At 44.6% G+C, this 17,741-nt stretch overlaps 1 protein-coding gene across 1 annotated transcript in view; it reads right to left on the bottom strand.

Annotated features, from left to right (window-relative positions):
• Window positions 1-604: 604 nt before the first annotated feature.
• Window positions 605-17,741, bottom strand: part of LOC146808716 (cell adhesion molecule CEACAM6-like) — a 384,181-nt gene continuing 367,044 nt past the window's right edge. The window contains exons 7-8 of the mRNA XM_085615527.1: window positions 5,142-5,173; window positions 605-1,664 (exon numbers count right to left, since the gene is read on the bottom strand). Coding sequence (XP_085471653.1) covers window positions 1,293-1,664; window positions 5,142-5,173 — 404 coding nt within the window. The 3' untranslated portion in view covers window positions 605-1,292. The remainder of the gene's footprint in view (window positions 1,665-5,141; window positions 5,174-17,741) is intronic.

The following is a 17,741-nucleotide window of genomic DNA, read 5'->3' as shown; positions in this document are numbered from 1 at the left end:
AATGGGAAATGCCCACTGGTTGTTCCAGGTGTTTAGTCTGTGATTCTGTTTTAATAGATTTTTCACAATTTATTTTGCAGCATTTGATCATATATCACACTAGCTAGTTGTTTAGACCCAGGGATTTCGTACTGTATTTCGAATAAATCTAGCCTGTCAATAAAATTGACAGAGGAGTGAACTAGATGACGGAAGCTTTGGGGCTATGAGCAGTTAACACTGCGTCATCCGCGTACAATAATGCTGGAAGGGGGGACCCGCTGACAAGCGGCACATCCGGGGTGAACTTACTAAGCTCCCTACTGAGACTGTTAATATACAAAATAAAAAGGAATGGTATTAAATCGCACCCCAGGTTGACCCCTCGACCAATACTAAATACAGCAGTGTCTCCTCTGATCATACGTAGCAAAATGTGCACAAGAATCATGTTCTGTGTTGAGATGCTGTTCTCGAAGAGCTCTGGAAAAAGCTTTTTGCGACATTCAAGGCTCTTCTTGCCTGAATACGGTAGGTTTATTCATTTTGTGATACTGTCATTTTTTTGTGTAACTTGATACATCCGATGACATAGATTGATTTAAATATTCATATGGGGAATGGAGTTGGGATGGTGCTAGATGATGCTGCGGAATATTCTGCATTCTTTTTTGTCAGTTTGTGTAATGACACAATCACTGCATGCTGACCCTGCTATTTTCACTGTGTATTTTGTTAAATATGGATCTGTTGTTGGTGAGCCACCTATGGTTGGCTATGACTTCAGAGAGCACACGCATGTTAGTCTCTTTCTTCACTAGGACTTACAATCATTTTGCTCTGAGACTTACCTTCATGTCATTTTCCTTGCTGCAGGTGATTGAGCCTCATGCTAATTCCCTATATTGGTTTACCCTGCATTTTGACTATTATTTGTGCCTTCTGTACTGGGCTTTATTTCTTTAATACTTTTTTATAATTTTAACCTTTTAGAAGTCTCAAGTCCCTTTTGATATGAGGCTTATTTAATTGACTATGCTGATATGTTTGCTAATAACTGCTCTCTGTTGGGCAACATTGCCATATGTGCTCCTGAGGTTGACACTGTCTCCCATCCTTGGTAGGCGCTTTATTGTAAACCACCTGATAAGATGGCGTCAGCAGTAGTTTCAGTAGATGGTTGGTCAGACGTTCGGACACCGTGGCGGGTACACCAGAGAGTAAATGGTGTTTTCGGGAGGTGGCAGCTCACACGATTGTTCTTCACGTGTAACCTTGGCCAAAGAGTTGATGGTAATTTCAGCAGAGGTGGTTCATTGTGGTTTATACACCTGAGAGTAAATAGTGTTTTCGGGAGGTGACATCTCAAAAAATTGTTCTTCACCTGTAACATTGGCCAGAGAGTAGATGGCCCTTTCAGCAGCGGGTGGATCATCGTGGCACGTAGCCTTCACCTGAGAGTACATAGTGTTCTCAGGAGGTGGCAGCTGAACAGATTGTCCTTCACATGAGGCATTGGCCAGAGAGTAGATGGCAGTTTCAGCAGATGGTGGGTCAGGTGGTAGAGCATTTCGGTGTGTAGCCTTCACTTGAGAGTAAATGGTGTTTTCGAGAGGTGGCGGCACTGTTGATTTTCCTGTCTTTGGCTCAAAATGGATTGCCATGTACTGAAGCTCCTCTGTGTCCTGCAGGCAAGAAAAACTGTAATCACACAATCTTGGTCTAGCATTTAATGGTGCATCAACAACTACGGCTGAATCAAATCCCTCCTCCCCCATGTCATTCGCAAGGAAGCCAGAGTAAAGGTCGTCTTTTATAGCTGGTTGTGACGGTTCTGTTCAACAGTTTTTAGGGTGAAATATCACTTTTGGGGGGAAAAAGCTAGCCTTATGACCCAAATGAGAGATTACAGTTTGACAAGAAGCAGCTCTGTGCAGAGAGAAGGAATGGACCAGAGCAGACTGTGATTCACGGAGAGACCTGCTGCTGTGATCTAAAAGGAGGAGAAGATGGTGAAGCACCGACTATTACCAGAGTCATCCTTTATTTGTTTTTATATATTCTTATTTTTTTAATGTATTCCCAAACCTCTAGGGCCAGCTGCTCTGCATAGAGCCGAGAGGCCCTCTAAGCACAGATCACTGCTGGGATAGGAGATCTGTTGCAGATTCATAACTTGACTCTAAGATCAGGTAAGCCTGGTAAGCCCGGAAAGGGGCCCACTCACAAGATGCATTTAGTAGAACGCTTAGTAGAACAACAATAGTACTACAGATGTACTCAAAATGCTATTCACAAACACGTGTGTCTACCTCTGTCTCTCCTATTGTTTTCAATTCAGAGATCCCCGTCCTGACTGCAGAGCCTCCACACACATAATTATTGGTTTTAGTAGTGAATGTGGGAGGGGCAAGTGGAGTGCCTGGAAAAAGAGGAATACTTATGACAAAAGGGGAGGGGCTTAGCGACGTGTTAAGCCAATCTATCAATTTATCACAGGGTTCTTGTAAAGCGTGGTTTGTCACCCCTGAGGGTCTTCAGGCACTAGGTCCTAACGTCGTTGGTCAAAGAGCTTCTTTCTGAATTCTTCAAGTGAAGGACAGGTGCAAGGTGGAGAGGGTGGTCGTTCCAGGACTTGGTGATGAGGTAGGAGAAGGAGGGACCTCCATAGTGGTCCCTGTGGATGAACAGGTTGTGGGCCAGGGTGAGGAAGGCAGAGTGGAGTTCCCTAGTGGGTTGATGGAATGTCAGGTGGTGGTTGATGTAGGCGGGTTAGAGTTGTGGAGGGTCTTGTAGGCGTGAGTCGGGTGCTTGAACTAGCATCTTTTCTGCATGAGTAGCCTGTGCATGGTTCTGAGGTGGGGGGAGGAGCTGGTTCTCCTTGGGAGGTTGAGGCTGAATCTTGCTACAATGTACTGGATAATCTGGAGGTGGTTGAGTAGTTGCTTGGTGGTTCCGGCGTAGAGTGCATTGCCGTAGTCGAGGCAGCTGGAGATGAGGGCTTAGGTGACTATGTTTCTGTGGAGATGGGGATCCATCGAAAATCGTGCAGAGCATTCAGAGGGTGGAGGAGGGTGCAGGAGGAGGAGACGGTGTTGACTTAATTCTTCATGGTTAGTTGGCTGTCCAGGATGATTCTGAGGTTGCATGCGTGTTTGGAGGGAGCCGGAGCAGGCCAAGTGCAGTGGGCCACCAGGAGTCGTCCCAAGGGTAGGGGATGTTTCAGAAGATAAGTACCTCTGTTTTCTCTGAGTTGAGCTTCAGGCAATTGGGCTTCATCCTGTATGTGACGTCAGACAAGGTGTTCTGGAAGTGGCTCTGGTAGTGTTGTTGTCTTCTGTGAAGGAAAGAATGAGCTGTGTCGTCGGCGTAAGAGATGATGTTGAGCACGTTGGTGTGAGCGATGTCTGTTAGAGGTGTCATGTAGGTGTTAAAAAGGGCTGGGGAAGGAGGAGCCCTGGGGGATGCTGCAGAAGATATTTTTGGGTTTGAAGGGAAAAGGTGGAATGTGGATCCTCTGCGTTCGACCGGTGATGAAGGAGTTGATCCAGTTGAGAGCGTTGCCTTGGATGCCCAAATGGTGGAGAAGTTGTAGACTTTGAGGTTGAGGTTGTCAGAGGGGTCGAGCCTGTTTGTTATAAGGGAAGAGATCCAAAGGGGTTCTGTGACTAAAGGAGGGTCAGAGATTGAATTTAGGGAGGAAAATGCACCTATCGATGAAGGAGTATGCCCACATATATTTTTTAATTTAGGCTACAGAAAAATTATTGTAATTTTAAGTTAATTTATATAAATTATTTATTTGAAGATTTAAGTCAAAATGAAGATAATAGTGCTGTAGCATTTTTTTGCTTTTCTTCTCCATTTAAAATAAAGATATCAAATCAATTCAAATGGATGAAGAGACAAAAGGAGAGTAATTAGGTGAGAGATTAATTGAGCGACGTGGGGAGACGAATGGAGAGAAATGTGGGGAGAGACAAAGGGACAGCAAGGAGGGGAAAGATGTAAGAAAAGAAATGAGGGGACAAGGAGGGAGAAAAATGGGGGGCATAAAGGGAAATGATGGGAGAGCAATTGGGAGAAATCGAAGGATTGCAATGCGGGACTATATGAAGGGAGAACTCAACAATGAGAAGAAAGATGAAGGAACAGCACTGAGGAGAAAAAGGAAAGCAAAGTACCTATGTGGAAGAAAGGGTAAGAATAAAAGGGGAAGTTAGTGAGGGAAGAGTGAGGAAGGAAGGGTAAGACGGGAAGAAAGTGGAGATAAAAAGAGAGAAGAGGTAAGGTAAAGATGAAAAGATTAATTTAAGGAAAGCAGAAGAAAGGGAGCAATAAAAAAGGCATTGAAGGGAGAGCTGCAACTGAGGAAGATATGAAGGGAGGGCAGAGAGGTGAGAGATAAGGGGGGACATGAGGGAACGGGGTGACAGGGCAACTGCAAGAGAGATTAAAGGAGCGAAATGTGGGGAGATGAAGGAAGAGCAGCAAAAGGTGACATTGAAAGGAGCAACGAAGAAAGATATGACAGGAGAAGAAATAGGGTAGAGCTATATGGAGAGAGATGAGGGGCGAGGTGCGGATGGTTGGAGGGAGAGGAAGCAAGATTTAAGGAGAGAATAAGGGGTGAGATGAAGGGAGAGTAGTTAGAGAGGGGAAGAAGGGAACGTAATGAGCAAACAGATGATGGGAGAACAATGACAGGAAATTGAGGGAGAGCAATGAGGGAATATGTGATGGGAGAGGTATGAGATGAGAGATGAAAGCAGAGATATAAGGAGGAAAATGAAGGTGGAGTGCCTAAAGAGAAAAAAGTAAGAATGAAAGGGGGAAGTTAATGAAAGGAAGAGTGAGGCGGGGGAAGGAATGTTAAGACAGAAAGAAGGTAAAGATAAAAGAAGAGAGACAAGGGAATGTAGAGCTGGAAAGAATAAAAGAAGTCTTTAGTTGCATTTAGTTCTTACATATTTTGTATTTCTTATAAACTGACCACTAGCATAAAAAAGGTTCTCCCTTCAATACACTAACAAGACAAGACAAAACCTCAAGAGACAAATAATTAGTGATGATGGAACAGACAGCAAGAAAGCTTGGTCAAAATAGGCACAAAACAGAAAGAAAGGAGCACTCATATGAAAAGGACCAAACACATGTCTCACCTGCCTGGAGTTAGCGTTGGTTTGTGCCCCATCTGAAAAAAGAAAGGATCATTAAAATAACGCCATGTAGGTGTCCATAAAATAAATCTGTTTACTTAGCTGCAACATTCCATGTAATTATCTTAACCAATGACCTGAGGGCCTCAGAGCTCCAACTCTCTTGAGCTTTTCAGAAAGATGGGAGCTCCCTTATTCTGTCCCCTCCTCAAGCCGCATGCCTGAAGAGAAGTCCTTTCGCTTAGACCTCCCAGGAGCTGCTCTGTGTTGCAGGACTGGGCGGTGGGAAAGGCTAAAGGACTTGGGCTGCCTTGTTGCTCCTTGATGGCAGGACATCATGTTTCAAGTCCTGGCCTATCCTGCTGCAAATCACTGATAGAGAGTGTGCCAGCCAAAGAGCTGAAGAAAAGCAATCTATGGCTACACCTCACAGACCAAATAAGGTTCTTGTATGAAAAGCTGGAACTGGAAACCTGTATCTTGGTATAAAAAACAAACAGGCATCTGTAGACATAAGAAATGGAGACCAAAGGCAACAGCTGCTGTTAAACGTCTTGAAAAATTCTTGTTTTTGGACAGCTGATCCCTCATCTTTCCCTGAAGGAGAGGTGTTTGTAGATACAGGCTCTGAGATCCATACTCTAGGGACTTAGGGCCTGAATTAGAGTTTAGTGGACAAATTAATTCATCTCAAAGGTGGGGGGTATCACGTCCGCCTTATTACTAATACCTTATATCCTATGGAACTTGTGGTAATGCTGGCGGGATATCTGTGATGTTTGTGATGGAGTACCCGTCCACCAAACTCTAAATCAGGCCCAAGGTCTGCTTCCTGTCCTGGTCCAGTTTACTGCCAGCATGCATGGACATAACAAGCCCCTACACAGAAGAAGTCTGATGTCTTGGATCACTCCCTGGTAATCTTCATTAATCTTAGCTCTAATACTCCTCGCAGCAGTCCCATCCATGTGATGGAACAACCTCCCCATGGTCCAACCTATGCTGTGGCAGGGTTTCCTTTGTGTCCCTGGCTAGAGGAAACTTTAGATCTCTGAACAACTAGATGTGTTAACGAAAAAGAAACTAAAGAAAGGGGCATTCAGTGCTGGTTTGAGCAGTTATACATTTCGTATGAGTAACAAATGAGTCCTTCTCTGTGATTGGACTACAGAACGTGCTGGACAGAAATGCTGCCATCTGCACTCCATATGACGTTGAGTTACATCCACAGCAGGCACCACAGCTGCAACCACATCTACCAGTGCTGCAGGAACCACAGCACCAACCATGGCTGCCATCACAGCAGGGGCAACTATAGCTGTCAACACAGCAGGTACAGGAGCAGCAACTACTGCTGTACACACAAGAACTACAGCACCAACCACAGCCTCCATCACAGCAGGGACATCAACAGCTGGCAGCACAGCAGGTACAGGAGCAGCAACTACTGCTGTACACACAACAAGAACAGTAGCACCAACCACAGCCTCCATCACAGCAGGGACATCAACAGCTGTCAGCACAGCAGGTACAGGAGCAGCAACTACTGCTGTACACACAACAAGAACAGCAGCACCAACCACAGCCTCCATCACAGCAGGGACAACTGTAGCTGTCAACACAGCAAGTACAGGAGCAGCAACTACTGCTGTACAAACCGCATGAACAGCAGCACCAACTATAACTTCCACAACGGCAGGGACAACAAAAGCTGGCAGCACAGCAGGTATAGGAGCAGCAACTACTGCTGTAGAAACAGCACCAAACACAGCACCAACCAGAGCTGCCACCACAGCAAGGACAGCAAAAGCAACAACAGCTGGTACGGAAGCAGCAACTACTGCTGTATAAATAAATAATATGGACCACAGCACCAACCACAGCTGTGACCACAGCAGGGATAACAAAAGCAACAACAGCTGGTACAGGAGCAGCAACTACTGCTGTACACACAACATGAAGAACAGCACCAACAATAGCTCCCACCACAGCAGGGACAACAACAGCTGTCAGCATAGCAGGGACAAGTGCAGTTAGTAGACCAGACATTAGACTACAAGGCAGGACACAGCAATGCAGGAGGACATTCATAAAAATGTAAAAGTACAGTAGGTGAGTCTTTAAGGAAATGTTGAAGGTGGGAAGAGAGGAGATGGTCTGCAGAACAGAAAGGCTATTCCAGAGAATGGTCAAATAACTAGAAAAGCGACACCAGGAGGTTCAGGGAGACATCTGATACCTGGTAATATGAGGGGTCTTTTACACAGGAACTTTTATTGACATCAAATAGACAACATGAGTGAGGCTTCAGTTGTCTGTGGTAATAGTGGTGGAGGGAGAGTGTCCCCACATCCCACTGCCCCCCTCGGGTCTGTGGAGGCCAGAGAGATGACAGAGAAGGTGGGATGGCAGACGTAAGCCTCTTCACTTGGCTCTGTGGAGATCTGAGAAATGAGAGAGAAGGTAGGTGGGATGGTAGACGTAAGCCTCTTCATTTGGGTCTCCAGAAACGTGAGACATGACAGATTAGGACAGTGGGGTGGCAGACGTAGGCCTCTTTATTTGGGTCTGCGGAAATGTGAGAGATGAGAGAGAAGGTAGTTGGGAGGGAAGACGTAAGCCTCTTCACTTGGGTCTGCGGAGACATGACAGTTGATAGAGTAGGACAGTGGGATGGCAGACGTAAGCCTCTTCACTCAGGTCTGTGGAGAATTGAGAGATGAGAAGGAAGGTAGGTGGGGTGGCAGACGTAAGCCTCTTTCTTGGTTCTGCAGAGACATGAAAGATGACAGAGTATGATGGTGGAATGGCAGACGTAAGCCTCTTCACTCAGGTCTACAGAGACATGAGAGATGAGAAGGAAGGTAGGTGGGATGGAAGACATAATCCTCTTCACTTGGGCCTGTCGAGATGTGAGAGATAAGAGAGAAGGTAGGTAGGATGGCAGACGTAAGCCTCTTCACTTGAGTCTGTGGAGACGTGAGAGATAAGAGAGAAGGTAGGTAGGATGGCAGATGTAAGCCTCTTCATTTGGGTCTGTGGAGACATGAGAGATGACAGAGAAGGTAGGTGGGATGGTAGACGTAAGCCTCTTCACTTGGGTCTGTGGAGATGTGAGAGATGACAGGAAAGGTAGGTAGGACGGCAGATGTAAGCGTCTTCACTTGGGTCTGCAGACACATGAGAGATGACAGAGAAGGTAGGAGGGATGGCAGACGTAAGCCTCTTCACTTAGGTCTGCGGAGATGTGAGAGATGAGAGGAAAGGTAGGAGGGATGGCAGATGTAAGACTTCACTTAGGTCTGCGGAGATCTGAGAGGTGAGAGAGAAGGTAGGTGGGATGGCAGACGTAAGCCTCTACATTTAGGTCTGTGGATCTGAGAGATGAGCGAGAAGGTAGGTGGGAGGGCAGACATAAGACCACTTAGGTCTGCGGAGATCTGAGCGATGAGACAGAAGGTAGGTTGGATGGACACGAATCACCTTCAAGATCCTCACCCACACACACAAAGCCCTCCACAACACCGGTGCATCGTTAACTTAATACCAGGATAATTTGGACTCCGTATACTTGTTGTTCCAATATTCTCCAACTCAAGTGACTCCTAGGTGAGATTCCGTTTCGCAACTGTACTCATTGTTGGTATCTTTGGACTCACAATGTGTCTAGGGTGGCCTTTGGATGCCCTCAACTCTATTCAAATTTACACATACCACTCTCTCTCTCTCCTCTCTTTTTCTTTTTTCTCTTTTTTCTCTGTATTTTTCCCTTATTAATGTGGAATGCTGCTCTGCAAGGAGCTTCTAGAGGACCATAAACACACAGAGTAGAACTGGAACTGAAGACAAGTTCTAAAACATACAAGGGGAAAAGACAAGCGTTGGCAAAGCCAATAGGCCTGGCATTGGCCGCCTGCCTTTTGGTAATTCTTCTTTTGCTTTTTCATTGTTTAAGCAAAAAGTCATTGTTTAGGAAACTGCCGGGCACTCATCACTCCCAAAAATAGTTTTTTTGCTCCCTTAAAAGCACACATTATCATTCGAGCCCCAGGCACTAATGGGCACTACTTTGTGTGCTGATGTGCTCCTTGTGCACGGGCAGCATGCCATGAGTCGCACTGAAGTCAGCCAGTGGCTGAAGTGGGAAGATGTATTCCCCCTTGATGCATGCTGGAGTGGGTGAAACAAATGTGAATGACAACGACAGGCTAACGAATGAAGCCTGACTGACCGCCTATAAGTAACTTTGGTGCACATTCATCAATATAGGCAATTGCGATTCCTTAATTGCGATTATTAGGAAATCGCAATTGCCAATGCATGTAGGAATCGCTAAAAAATTTGCAATTCCTACACATTCATTCCTATGGGCCCGAGGCCCATAGGCATCAAGGGGAATTTGCAAGTACCAAGTCGGTACTCGCAAATTGCTCATGCAATTTCAAGGGTGCAAGAGTGCCAAAAGAACACCCTGTTGCACCCCTGAAATTTCCTTTTTACCACATGTTGGGCACACACAGGCCCCAAGGGCATGTGTGTGTGTAACATGGAACTTTGAAAAATGCACTTTAGTGCATTTTTCAAAGTTTTTGCAAATTACCATCAACATGAAATTGACGGTAATTTGTGATTCCTATTTGCGAAATTGCACTTCTTTTGTTGTTAATGCATTGCATTTAAGGAATTGCAGTTTGCAATTCCTTAAATGCAATCACAATTTAAGTAATCGCAAATTTAGCGATTACTTAAATTGCAATTTTTGCATTTGGGATGATGCATTCCAAATGCAAAAATACTGGTCGCAAAGGGGCAGATTCTGTGAATCTGCCCGTTTGTGATCGGTATTTTCATTGATGCATGTGGCCCTATGTTATACACATAATTTTAGTAGAATTAAAAGGTCTTGACTAACACAGACTTCAAAAAGCCAATCACTGTCCATTGGCTGTTATTCTTTTCCAAGAAAGAAAGAAAGACATTTGGAAGGTAGAAAGGACGGTAGGAAGGAAGAAACAAACAAAGAAACAAACAAAGAAAGAAAATAGGCAAAAAGAAGTAAAAGATAAAAAGGCAAGACAAATAGCAAGATAAACAAAGAAGGAAGGATGGCAGGAAGGAAGAACAGATGGATGAAAAAGGAAATGAAGGATGGAACAGAAGAAAAGATAGAAGAAAGAAAGAAAGAAAGAAAGAAAGAAAGAAAGAAAGAAAGAAAGAAAGAAAGAAAGAAAGAAAGAAAAACAAACAAACAAACAAAGTAAGAAAGAAAAAGGTATATTACAGATTGTGTTAGTTTATTGAGAAACAATCCCACTGAGCTATCTCACAAAGCTATCACTGATTCTAATGTAATGAGCTGTCTACCAGGCTCATGAACATAAAAATAATTACACTCTTAATTACTTATCTCACTGGCTTTAAAAGTATCCAGGATTATATCCTAAATGAGCTATCTTTCCACTGCATGAAGATAACTGTAATTCCATTCTGCCATACTGAAGCATCAGCAATTTTCCCTCTTTTTTTCTCTTTTTTTCCCATGATCACAGTTTCTCCTGTTCTTTTTAAGGGGACACTTCCAAATTGCACCACACCTATGTTTAACCTGTTCTGTGCGGAGGATGGAAAAGTTGCATCCTCAGCCAAAGTAGGGTGTACTGAGGATGGAACCATTTCTTCCTCACTCCCACCCATTGGACCCCTTTTCAACCCCCATGCCAGAGATGGCAACGGAAGCACTGCCGCTGCCACCCCCAAACGTCCTGTCGGCCATCTGATGACATCAGATTTGGCACGCCCACAGCACTGACTTCATCAATTGCAGCCAACGACGTGCTGGGAGCCATTTGCTTCCAGGACGTCTAAGGAGAGGATGATTTTCAAGTAAGTCCTTCTCCAGGGTGGTTAGGTGGGGAGAAAACAGACACAGGGGGAAAGAAAAGAGTTTGTTCTTTCCCCTTTGCCTATTTGGAGTGGAATCCTGCTCCACGACCGTGGTGAGAGTCCCGATCATGGAGCAGGAATTGAGGCACTGGACCACCAGGGATTTATTTTGTGCTGGGAGAGCAACCCTTTGAGCAAGGGTCACTCGCCAAGGGGTTAAAATATTTTGTCAATGTTTTGGTCCGTTTGTGGAATAGATCGCCTGTTTTTTGGGCTGATTTGCACCCAAGGGGGCGTAAACCCACTAGATCAGCATGGATTTATATTTTGTATACATTACTGGGAGGAACCCTATGGGCAAGGGTCGCTACCCTTGGTTATGTTTTGGTTATTTCACCTCCCGTTTTCAGGCTGATGTGTCCTCTGAGAGGTGGGGTGGAATTCCACTAAACCATCAGGGATTGTTTTGTTGTTCGTGGAGCGCCCCCTTAGGCAAGGGTCGCTCCCATTGGGGGGATTTGTATTTATTTATTGCATCTCCCTCCCCCAGAGGTCAGATCAGCAGTTTTTAGACCGATCTGCCCTTGGAGGGGGGATGTTAGAAGCCCACTAGACCACCAGGGATTGTTGTTGTTCAAGGACCGACCCATTGGGCAAGGGTCGCTCCTCTTGTTTTTTTCTTGGTTATTCAAGCCCCCAAATGGCAGATCAGCTGTTTTTAGGCCGATCTGCCCTTTGTGGAGGGTGGAAGCCCACTAGACACCAGGTAATAATATTTTGAAAGGGTGCAACCCCTTGGGCATAGGTAGCTGTTTTTGGTTCTTTCACCCCCTCCTCCCCATAGGGTAGATCGGCTGTTTTTTGGCTGATCTGCTTTCTGGATGGGGGGGTAGATGGGTGGAAGCACACTAGACACCAGGAATTATGTTTTGAATGGGAGCGATAATGCATGGGGCAAGGGTTGCTCCCCTTGGAGGGTAGATCAGCTATTTTTAACCCAATCTGCCCTCTGGGGGCAGCGGGGATGGACGCCCACTAGAGCACCAGGAATTGTTTTGTTGTTTGGGGAACCACTACTTGGGCAAGGGTGGCTCCCCTTAGGGGAGAATTCTTTTGGTTATTCCACCCCCACCAGAGGACGGATTGGCTGTTTTCAGGCTGATGTGCCCACTTGTAGGGGGTGGTGGAAGCGCACTGGACCACTGGCGATTGTTTGTTGCACGGTGAGCGACCCCTTGGGCATGGGTCACTCCCCTTGCGAAGAATAGTTTTGGTTATTACACACCCCTAGATCGGTCCATTTTAGGCCGATCTGTCCTCTAAGGGTGTTGGAAACCCACTAGACCACCAGGGATTGTTTTGTTGTTTGGAGAGCGACCCCTTGATCAAAGGTCACTCCCGTTGAGGGGGCTTTTTTGCATTTTGCCCCCTTAGAGGGCAGACCGGACGTTTTTAGGCGATCTGTCCTTTGTGGGTGACAAAGCCCATCAGACACCAGCAAATTATGTTTTGAAAGTGAGCAACCCCATGTAGAAAGGTCACTCCCCTTGGGGGCTCATATTTATTTTCATGCCACCCTCCCCTGAGGGCAGATTGGTCATTTGCAGAGTGTGATTTTGCCCCCTCTTGAGATTTTTGAGTAGAATGAGCCTCAGGGAAGACAGTATCACTTGAGTCGTCTGGGAGTAAGGTTATATATGCGTTGGGAGATCTGCTTCTGGGGTAAGGTTTACTTCCATCTGGTGGTGTCATGCCTCCTTTCAGGGGATATCAGTGTCTTTTGATACTTTGTTATCATTTATATTCCTGTTTTAATTTTCTTTTCCTTTTCATTGTGGAGTCAATTGTTTCCTTTGTCTTGGTGGTGAATCCTCTTTGCGGGTGCAGCTTTGGCAGATCTGTAGTCTGTGGTGTTGTGGTTGGTAAGCAAGTCATTTTCTAATCTTTTCATTTCATGTGTATCCTTGGCCTGTTTGTATAATTTGTTTTGTGAGCTGTTTGTGTGATTGTCTTTCAAAGTAATTATTGATTTGTGCACGTTCTTTACTGCCTTGAGTGTAATGTTTTGTGTTTTTCCTTTCCAGTGGGACTTCTTTGGTGCTTGCTGTGTCTGTGCAGAGTAACTGCTGTTGATCCTCAGTATTGCTGCCTCTGGCAAGTGGGTGGTATTGTTTTTGAGTAGATAGGTCTTTGTGTGCTTTGTACTGAGGGACTTTTCCTTCAAGATTACTATATGCCAGTAGTTTTACATTCCATTTGATAAACCCACAGTTTGTTTATTACTTATTTTGCACAGGGTTGACCTATTAGTCAAATTACTTTTATAACTGAGGATATGGCAAGCCACAGGAGTACTGTTCAGCAGGTTGTTGGTAGCTTTTCAAGTCTTTCTCTGACCATGAATATGAGACTGACTCTGCATCAGCGGCAGAAGAGGACGTTCAGGATTCTGGCAGTCAATTTTCTGTTTGAAAGGAATTTTCTGACGATGAAGCCAATCTCATAATGGAGGAAGTGGACTCTGTTATGCCAATAGTGCAGCAACAGGCATCTGTATTGCATCCTGGGGCTTGAAGGTTTCCCATTGTAAGTGCTGAACTCTGGGTTGCCCCAAACATGGTGCATCGTGTGTTGCCTGTGTTTACTGGTGTTGCACGGTGTAGAATGAATAATGAAAGCTTTTAACCTATAAACTTTCAGTTGTTTGTGGATGATGTATTTTTGGATGAGATTGTTCACTAGACTAATTCCTATGCTGAATAGTATTTGAGGTACAAGAGTTCCAGACATAAGCCCCCATCTAGAGCTAGCCAGTGGACTCCCACAAATCTGGATGAGTTGAAGAAGTTCTTGAGTTTTATATTTTTGATGGTCTTCATATTGGTCTACCAGTCCCTTGATGGCAACTGCTATATTTCCTGCAACCATGAGTCATGATCGCTATTTGCTTCTGCTTCGGAGAATGTATTTTGTTAAAAAAGCTACAGTGCTGCGAAAAAATAACCCAGATTGTGAACGTCTTTTGAAGATTCAGCCGGTCCTTCATCACTTTTTAGATCGATTTTCAGAGATCTATGTTCCAGGGAAAGAAATCGCAATGGATGAGTCTTTGGTCCAGTTCAAGGGCTGTTCGCTTGTTAGTCAGTACATTCCTACCAAGAGAGCACGTATGCAATTAAGATGTATTTGCTGTCTGAGAGTAGTAATGGATATGTCTATAATTTCATAGTGTACACTGGTAGGGATTCCACTATTGACCCCCCCCTGTTTGTCCATCCACATTCGGAGTGAGTGAGAAAATTGTGTGGGAACTTGGTAGAGGACTTTTTAACAAAGTTTACCATTTATACGTGCATAATTTCTACACTGGTGTGCAATTGATATGGGATTTTTTTTAAGTGGACACTGTTGCTTGTGGAAAAATCTGCTCTAACCATAAAGGTTGCCCTTAAGAGCTTGTATGCAAAAAGCTTAAGAGAGGAGTGTATGATAAACTTCTAGCTGTGAAATGTACCTGAAGGAGAGATGTCCACATGCTGACAACCATTCATGAGGAAAGTTCTTCACCTGTGACTGTTTGGGGTCAGGTTGCTGAAGTGAACAAACCTGTGTGCATTTTAGACTACAATAGGCACATGGGTGGTGTTAATATAGTAGATAAGAGGTTGGATCCTTGCACTGCTTTCGTAAGGCTCACATTTGCTATAAGAAGTTGGCTATCCATTTGTTCAATCTAGTAACCTTCAATGCTTCTGTTGTATTCAAGGATTGATCTCCAGATTCAAAGATGATACTTGTTTAGTTTCAGCTGTCTGTGATAGGCAGCCTTGTTGTAGTGGAGCAGACATGTGTTCATAGAGTTGGAGTGGTGGAAGATGTGTCTAGATTGAAAGAGCACAGCTCTCCAGGTTCAGTGGTGGCTCCTCCGCAATGGCAGAGGAGCGTCGCCCCACTGGCTCAGAGCCAGCAGCAGAAAGATAAAACAATATTTTATTATTGTTTTATTTTTCATCTGCTTACTGAGCCAATGTGTATAGGAAGAGGCGGGCCGGGCAGGGCCATCAGAGGGATGAGGAATGGGTATTTGCACTTCTAAGTGCGCATGTCTGTTTGGCCGGCCATTTTAGGCTCCTTCGACTGGCTCCATAACTGCCAACAAGACTACAAGGTAACGGTTCCTTCATCTCTGGAGCCCTGGCTGTGCGGTACCCATGGCAACCTCAACACTAGTCGGCCCCAGTAGGAGAAGAGATGGATGGAGAAAGTATGGATGGAGAAAGCTACAGATAGATTAATGAAGTGGAGGAGGGAGAAGGTTTGCTGAAGAGAAAGTTAGGTGGATGAACTGAAGTACAGATGGGAATGGAGGGAAGGATTAATGGATGGAGAAAGGAATGAATAATGGATGGATTGATGGACATGTGGGTGGAAGAGTGGATGAATAGATAAATGAATGAACAATTAATGCATGAGTGTGTGGCTGGTGGGATAATGGAGTGAGCAATGGCTGGATAAAGAGAAGGAAGGAGAGCATTAAGGAGGGATAGATGTTTGGAAAAAGACGGGAAGAAGGATGGATGGATGGATACGAGGATGAATGGAGGGAAAGAAGGGGCAAATGATGGATGAATGGATCACTGAAAAACACAGTAAGAAATGAATGTCTGGATGAACATCTGGAGAAAGATGGATAGATGGATGGCTGGATGGACGGACAGACGGACGGATGATTGAAAAAGGATAAGCCTTTTCTTGGGCATCATTGCCCCTTCATAGGTGCCTGTAAAACCTATAGCTTATTTAGACAAATTAGTTTGAAGATCTGTTTCTAAAATAAATATTGTGGCATTTAGAAGGTGTGACAGTGTGTAATATTGATGGGAAAGGCAGCCACAGTAAGAAGCCCTTGATGGATGTGATTATTTTGTGGGTGCCCTTACACCCCTACCTTGTAGGAGTCTTTTAACAAAATTCTTTGAGAACTACTGAAGTATAAAATGCACAATTTGGTCATATTAGTTCTAAATTCACTTGAGGGAAACAACGTGCCTGAATGAGGGCCAGCCTCAATCACGTACTCAGCTCCAATTTTGGGTAAGGTTTAAGATAGGGGTGGAGGGGAGTTATTTTATTTGACACTTTTCTACGTCTCTGTCTGCTTCTGGCCAGTAAGGGCTGCCCTGGTAACATCTGCAGCCACTCTAGAGGATCAGAGAGGAATAGAAAGGAAAGAGAGATGGGGACAGGGGAAAAGGGAGAGAAAATTAGCAGGAGGGAGTATAAGATATTTTTATACCAATCTGCCCTCTGGAGGCGGGGGTGGAAGCCCACTAGACCACCAGGAATCGAATGTATGAATGAATAAATGTATTAACTGTTTGATTAATTAAAATAATTACAGTACAAAGCAAGAGCAAATAGATACTAAGGCCTTAAAATACCGGGACTTTGAGAGTTCTGGTTAAGGAGGCGGAACCCCTCGGTGCCTGTCGGGGACCACCCTTCAACGTGATGTGGCATATCTGTAACAGGAGCAGGATTACATTCTGGTGCCTCATTTAAGGGGAGACTGATCAGATGTACAAATTTCCCCAGTCTTACTAAGTTCATTATCTTTGATTGAAGAAGCATAGGGCCGAGGCCTCTCTACAAGACTTTGCTCCGTTGGCAATACATATCGGGAGCAGAGGGTGCCGATGTTCATTATTCAATTTGATTTGTTGTTCGGGAAACAACCCCTTGGGGAAGCATTTTTTGGGTTATTCCACCCCCCACCAGAGGGCAGATTGGCTGTTTTTAGGGTGATGTGCCCTCTGGTGAGGGGGTGGAAGCGCACTAGACTACTAGGGATTGTTTGTTGCGCAGGCATGGGTCACTCCCCTTGGGGAGAAATTGTTTTGGTTATTACACACCCCTAGAGGGCAGATCGGTCCATTTTAGGCTGATCTGCCCTTTGTGGGGGCAAAGCCCACTAGACCCCAGCGAATTATGTTTTGAAGGGGTGCAACCCCTTGGAGAATGGTTGCTACCCTTGGGGGCTCAAATTTAGTTTTATGCCGCTCTCCCCTGAGGGTAGATTGGGCATTTTTAGGCCGATCAGGCCCATGGGGTGTGATTTTGCCAGCTCAAGAGATCTTTTAGTAGATTGAGCCTCAGGGAAGACGGTACCACTTGAGTAATCTGGGAATAAAGTTATATGGGCCCGATTCACAGAACTAACTTAAGACAAAATCCTAAACTTACTACCATTTTCGTATTCACAGAAGGCACTTACTCATTTTGGTATTCACAGAAAACACTTACTCACTTCAGTATTCACAGAAGTTAGGAGTTCTAACTTTAGGACTCCTAAATGCCTTCTGTGAATACCGAAAGTCTTAAAATTAGGGTTTTTCTCAGTTTAGGAGTCCTAAAGTTAGGACTCCTAACTTTCACTAAACTGAGAAAAATCCTAATTTTAAGGCTTTAGGTATTCACAGAAGGCATTTAGGAGTCCTAAAGTTAGGAGTACTAACTTTACTACTACTAAATTGAGAAAAATCCTAATTTTAAGACTTTCGGTATTCACAGAAGGCATTTAGGATTCCTAAAGTTAGGACTCCTAACTTCTGTGAATATCGAAATGAGTAAGTGCCTTCTGTAAATACCAAAATGAGTAAGTGCCTTGTGTGAATACCAAAATGGTAGTAAGTTAAGGATTTTGTCTTAAGTTAGTTCTGT

Source organism: Triturus cristatus, chromosome 7 (assembly GCF_964204655.1).
Source record: "Triturus cristatus chromosome 7, aTriCri1.1, whole genome shotgun sequence".
NCBI classification, from domain to species: Eukaryota; Metazoa; Chordata; class Amphibia; order Caudata; family Salamandridae; genus Triturus; species Triturus cristatus.
The sequence above is the reverse complement of the archived record's forward strand: the minus strand, read 5'-3'. Positions and strand labels throughout refer to the sequence as shown.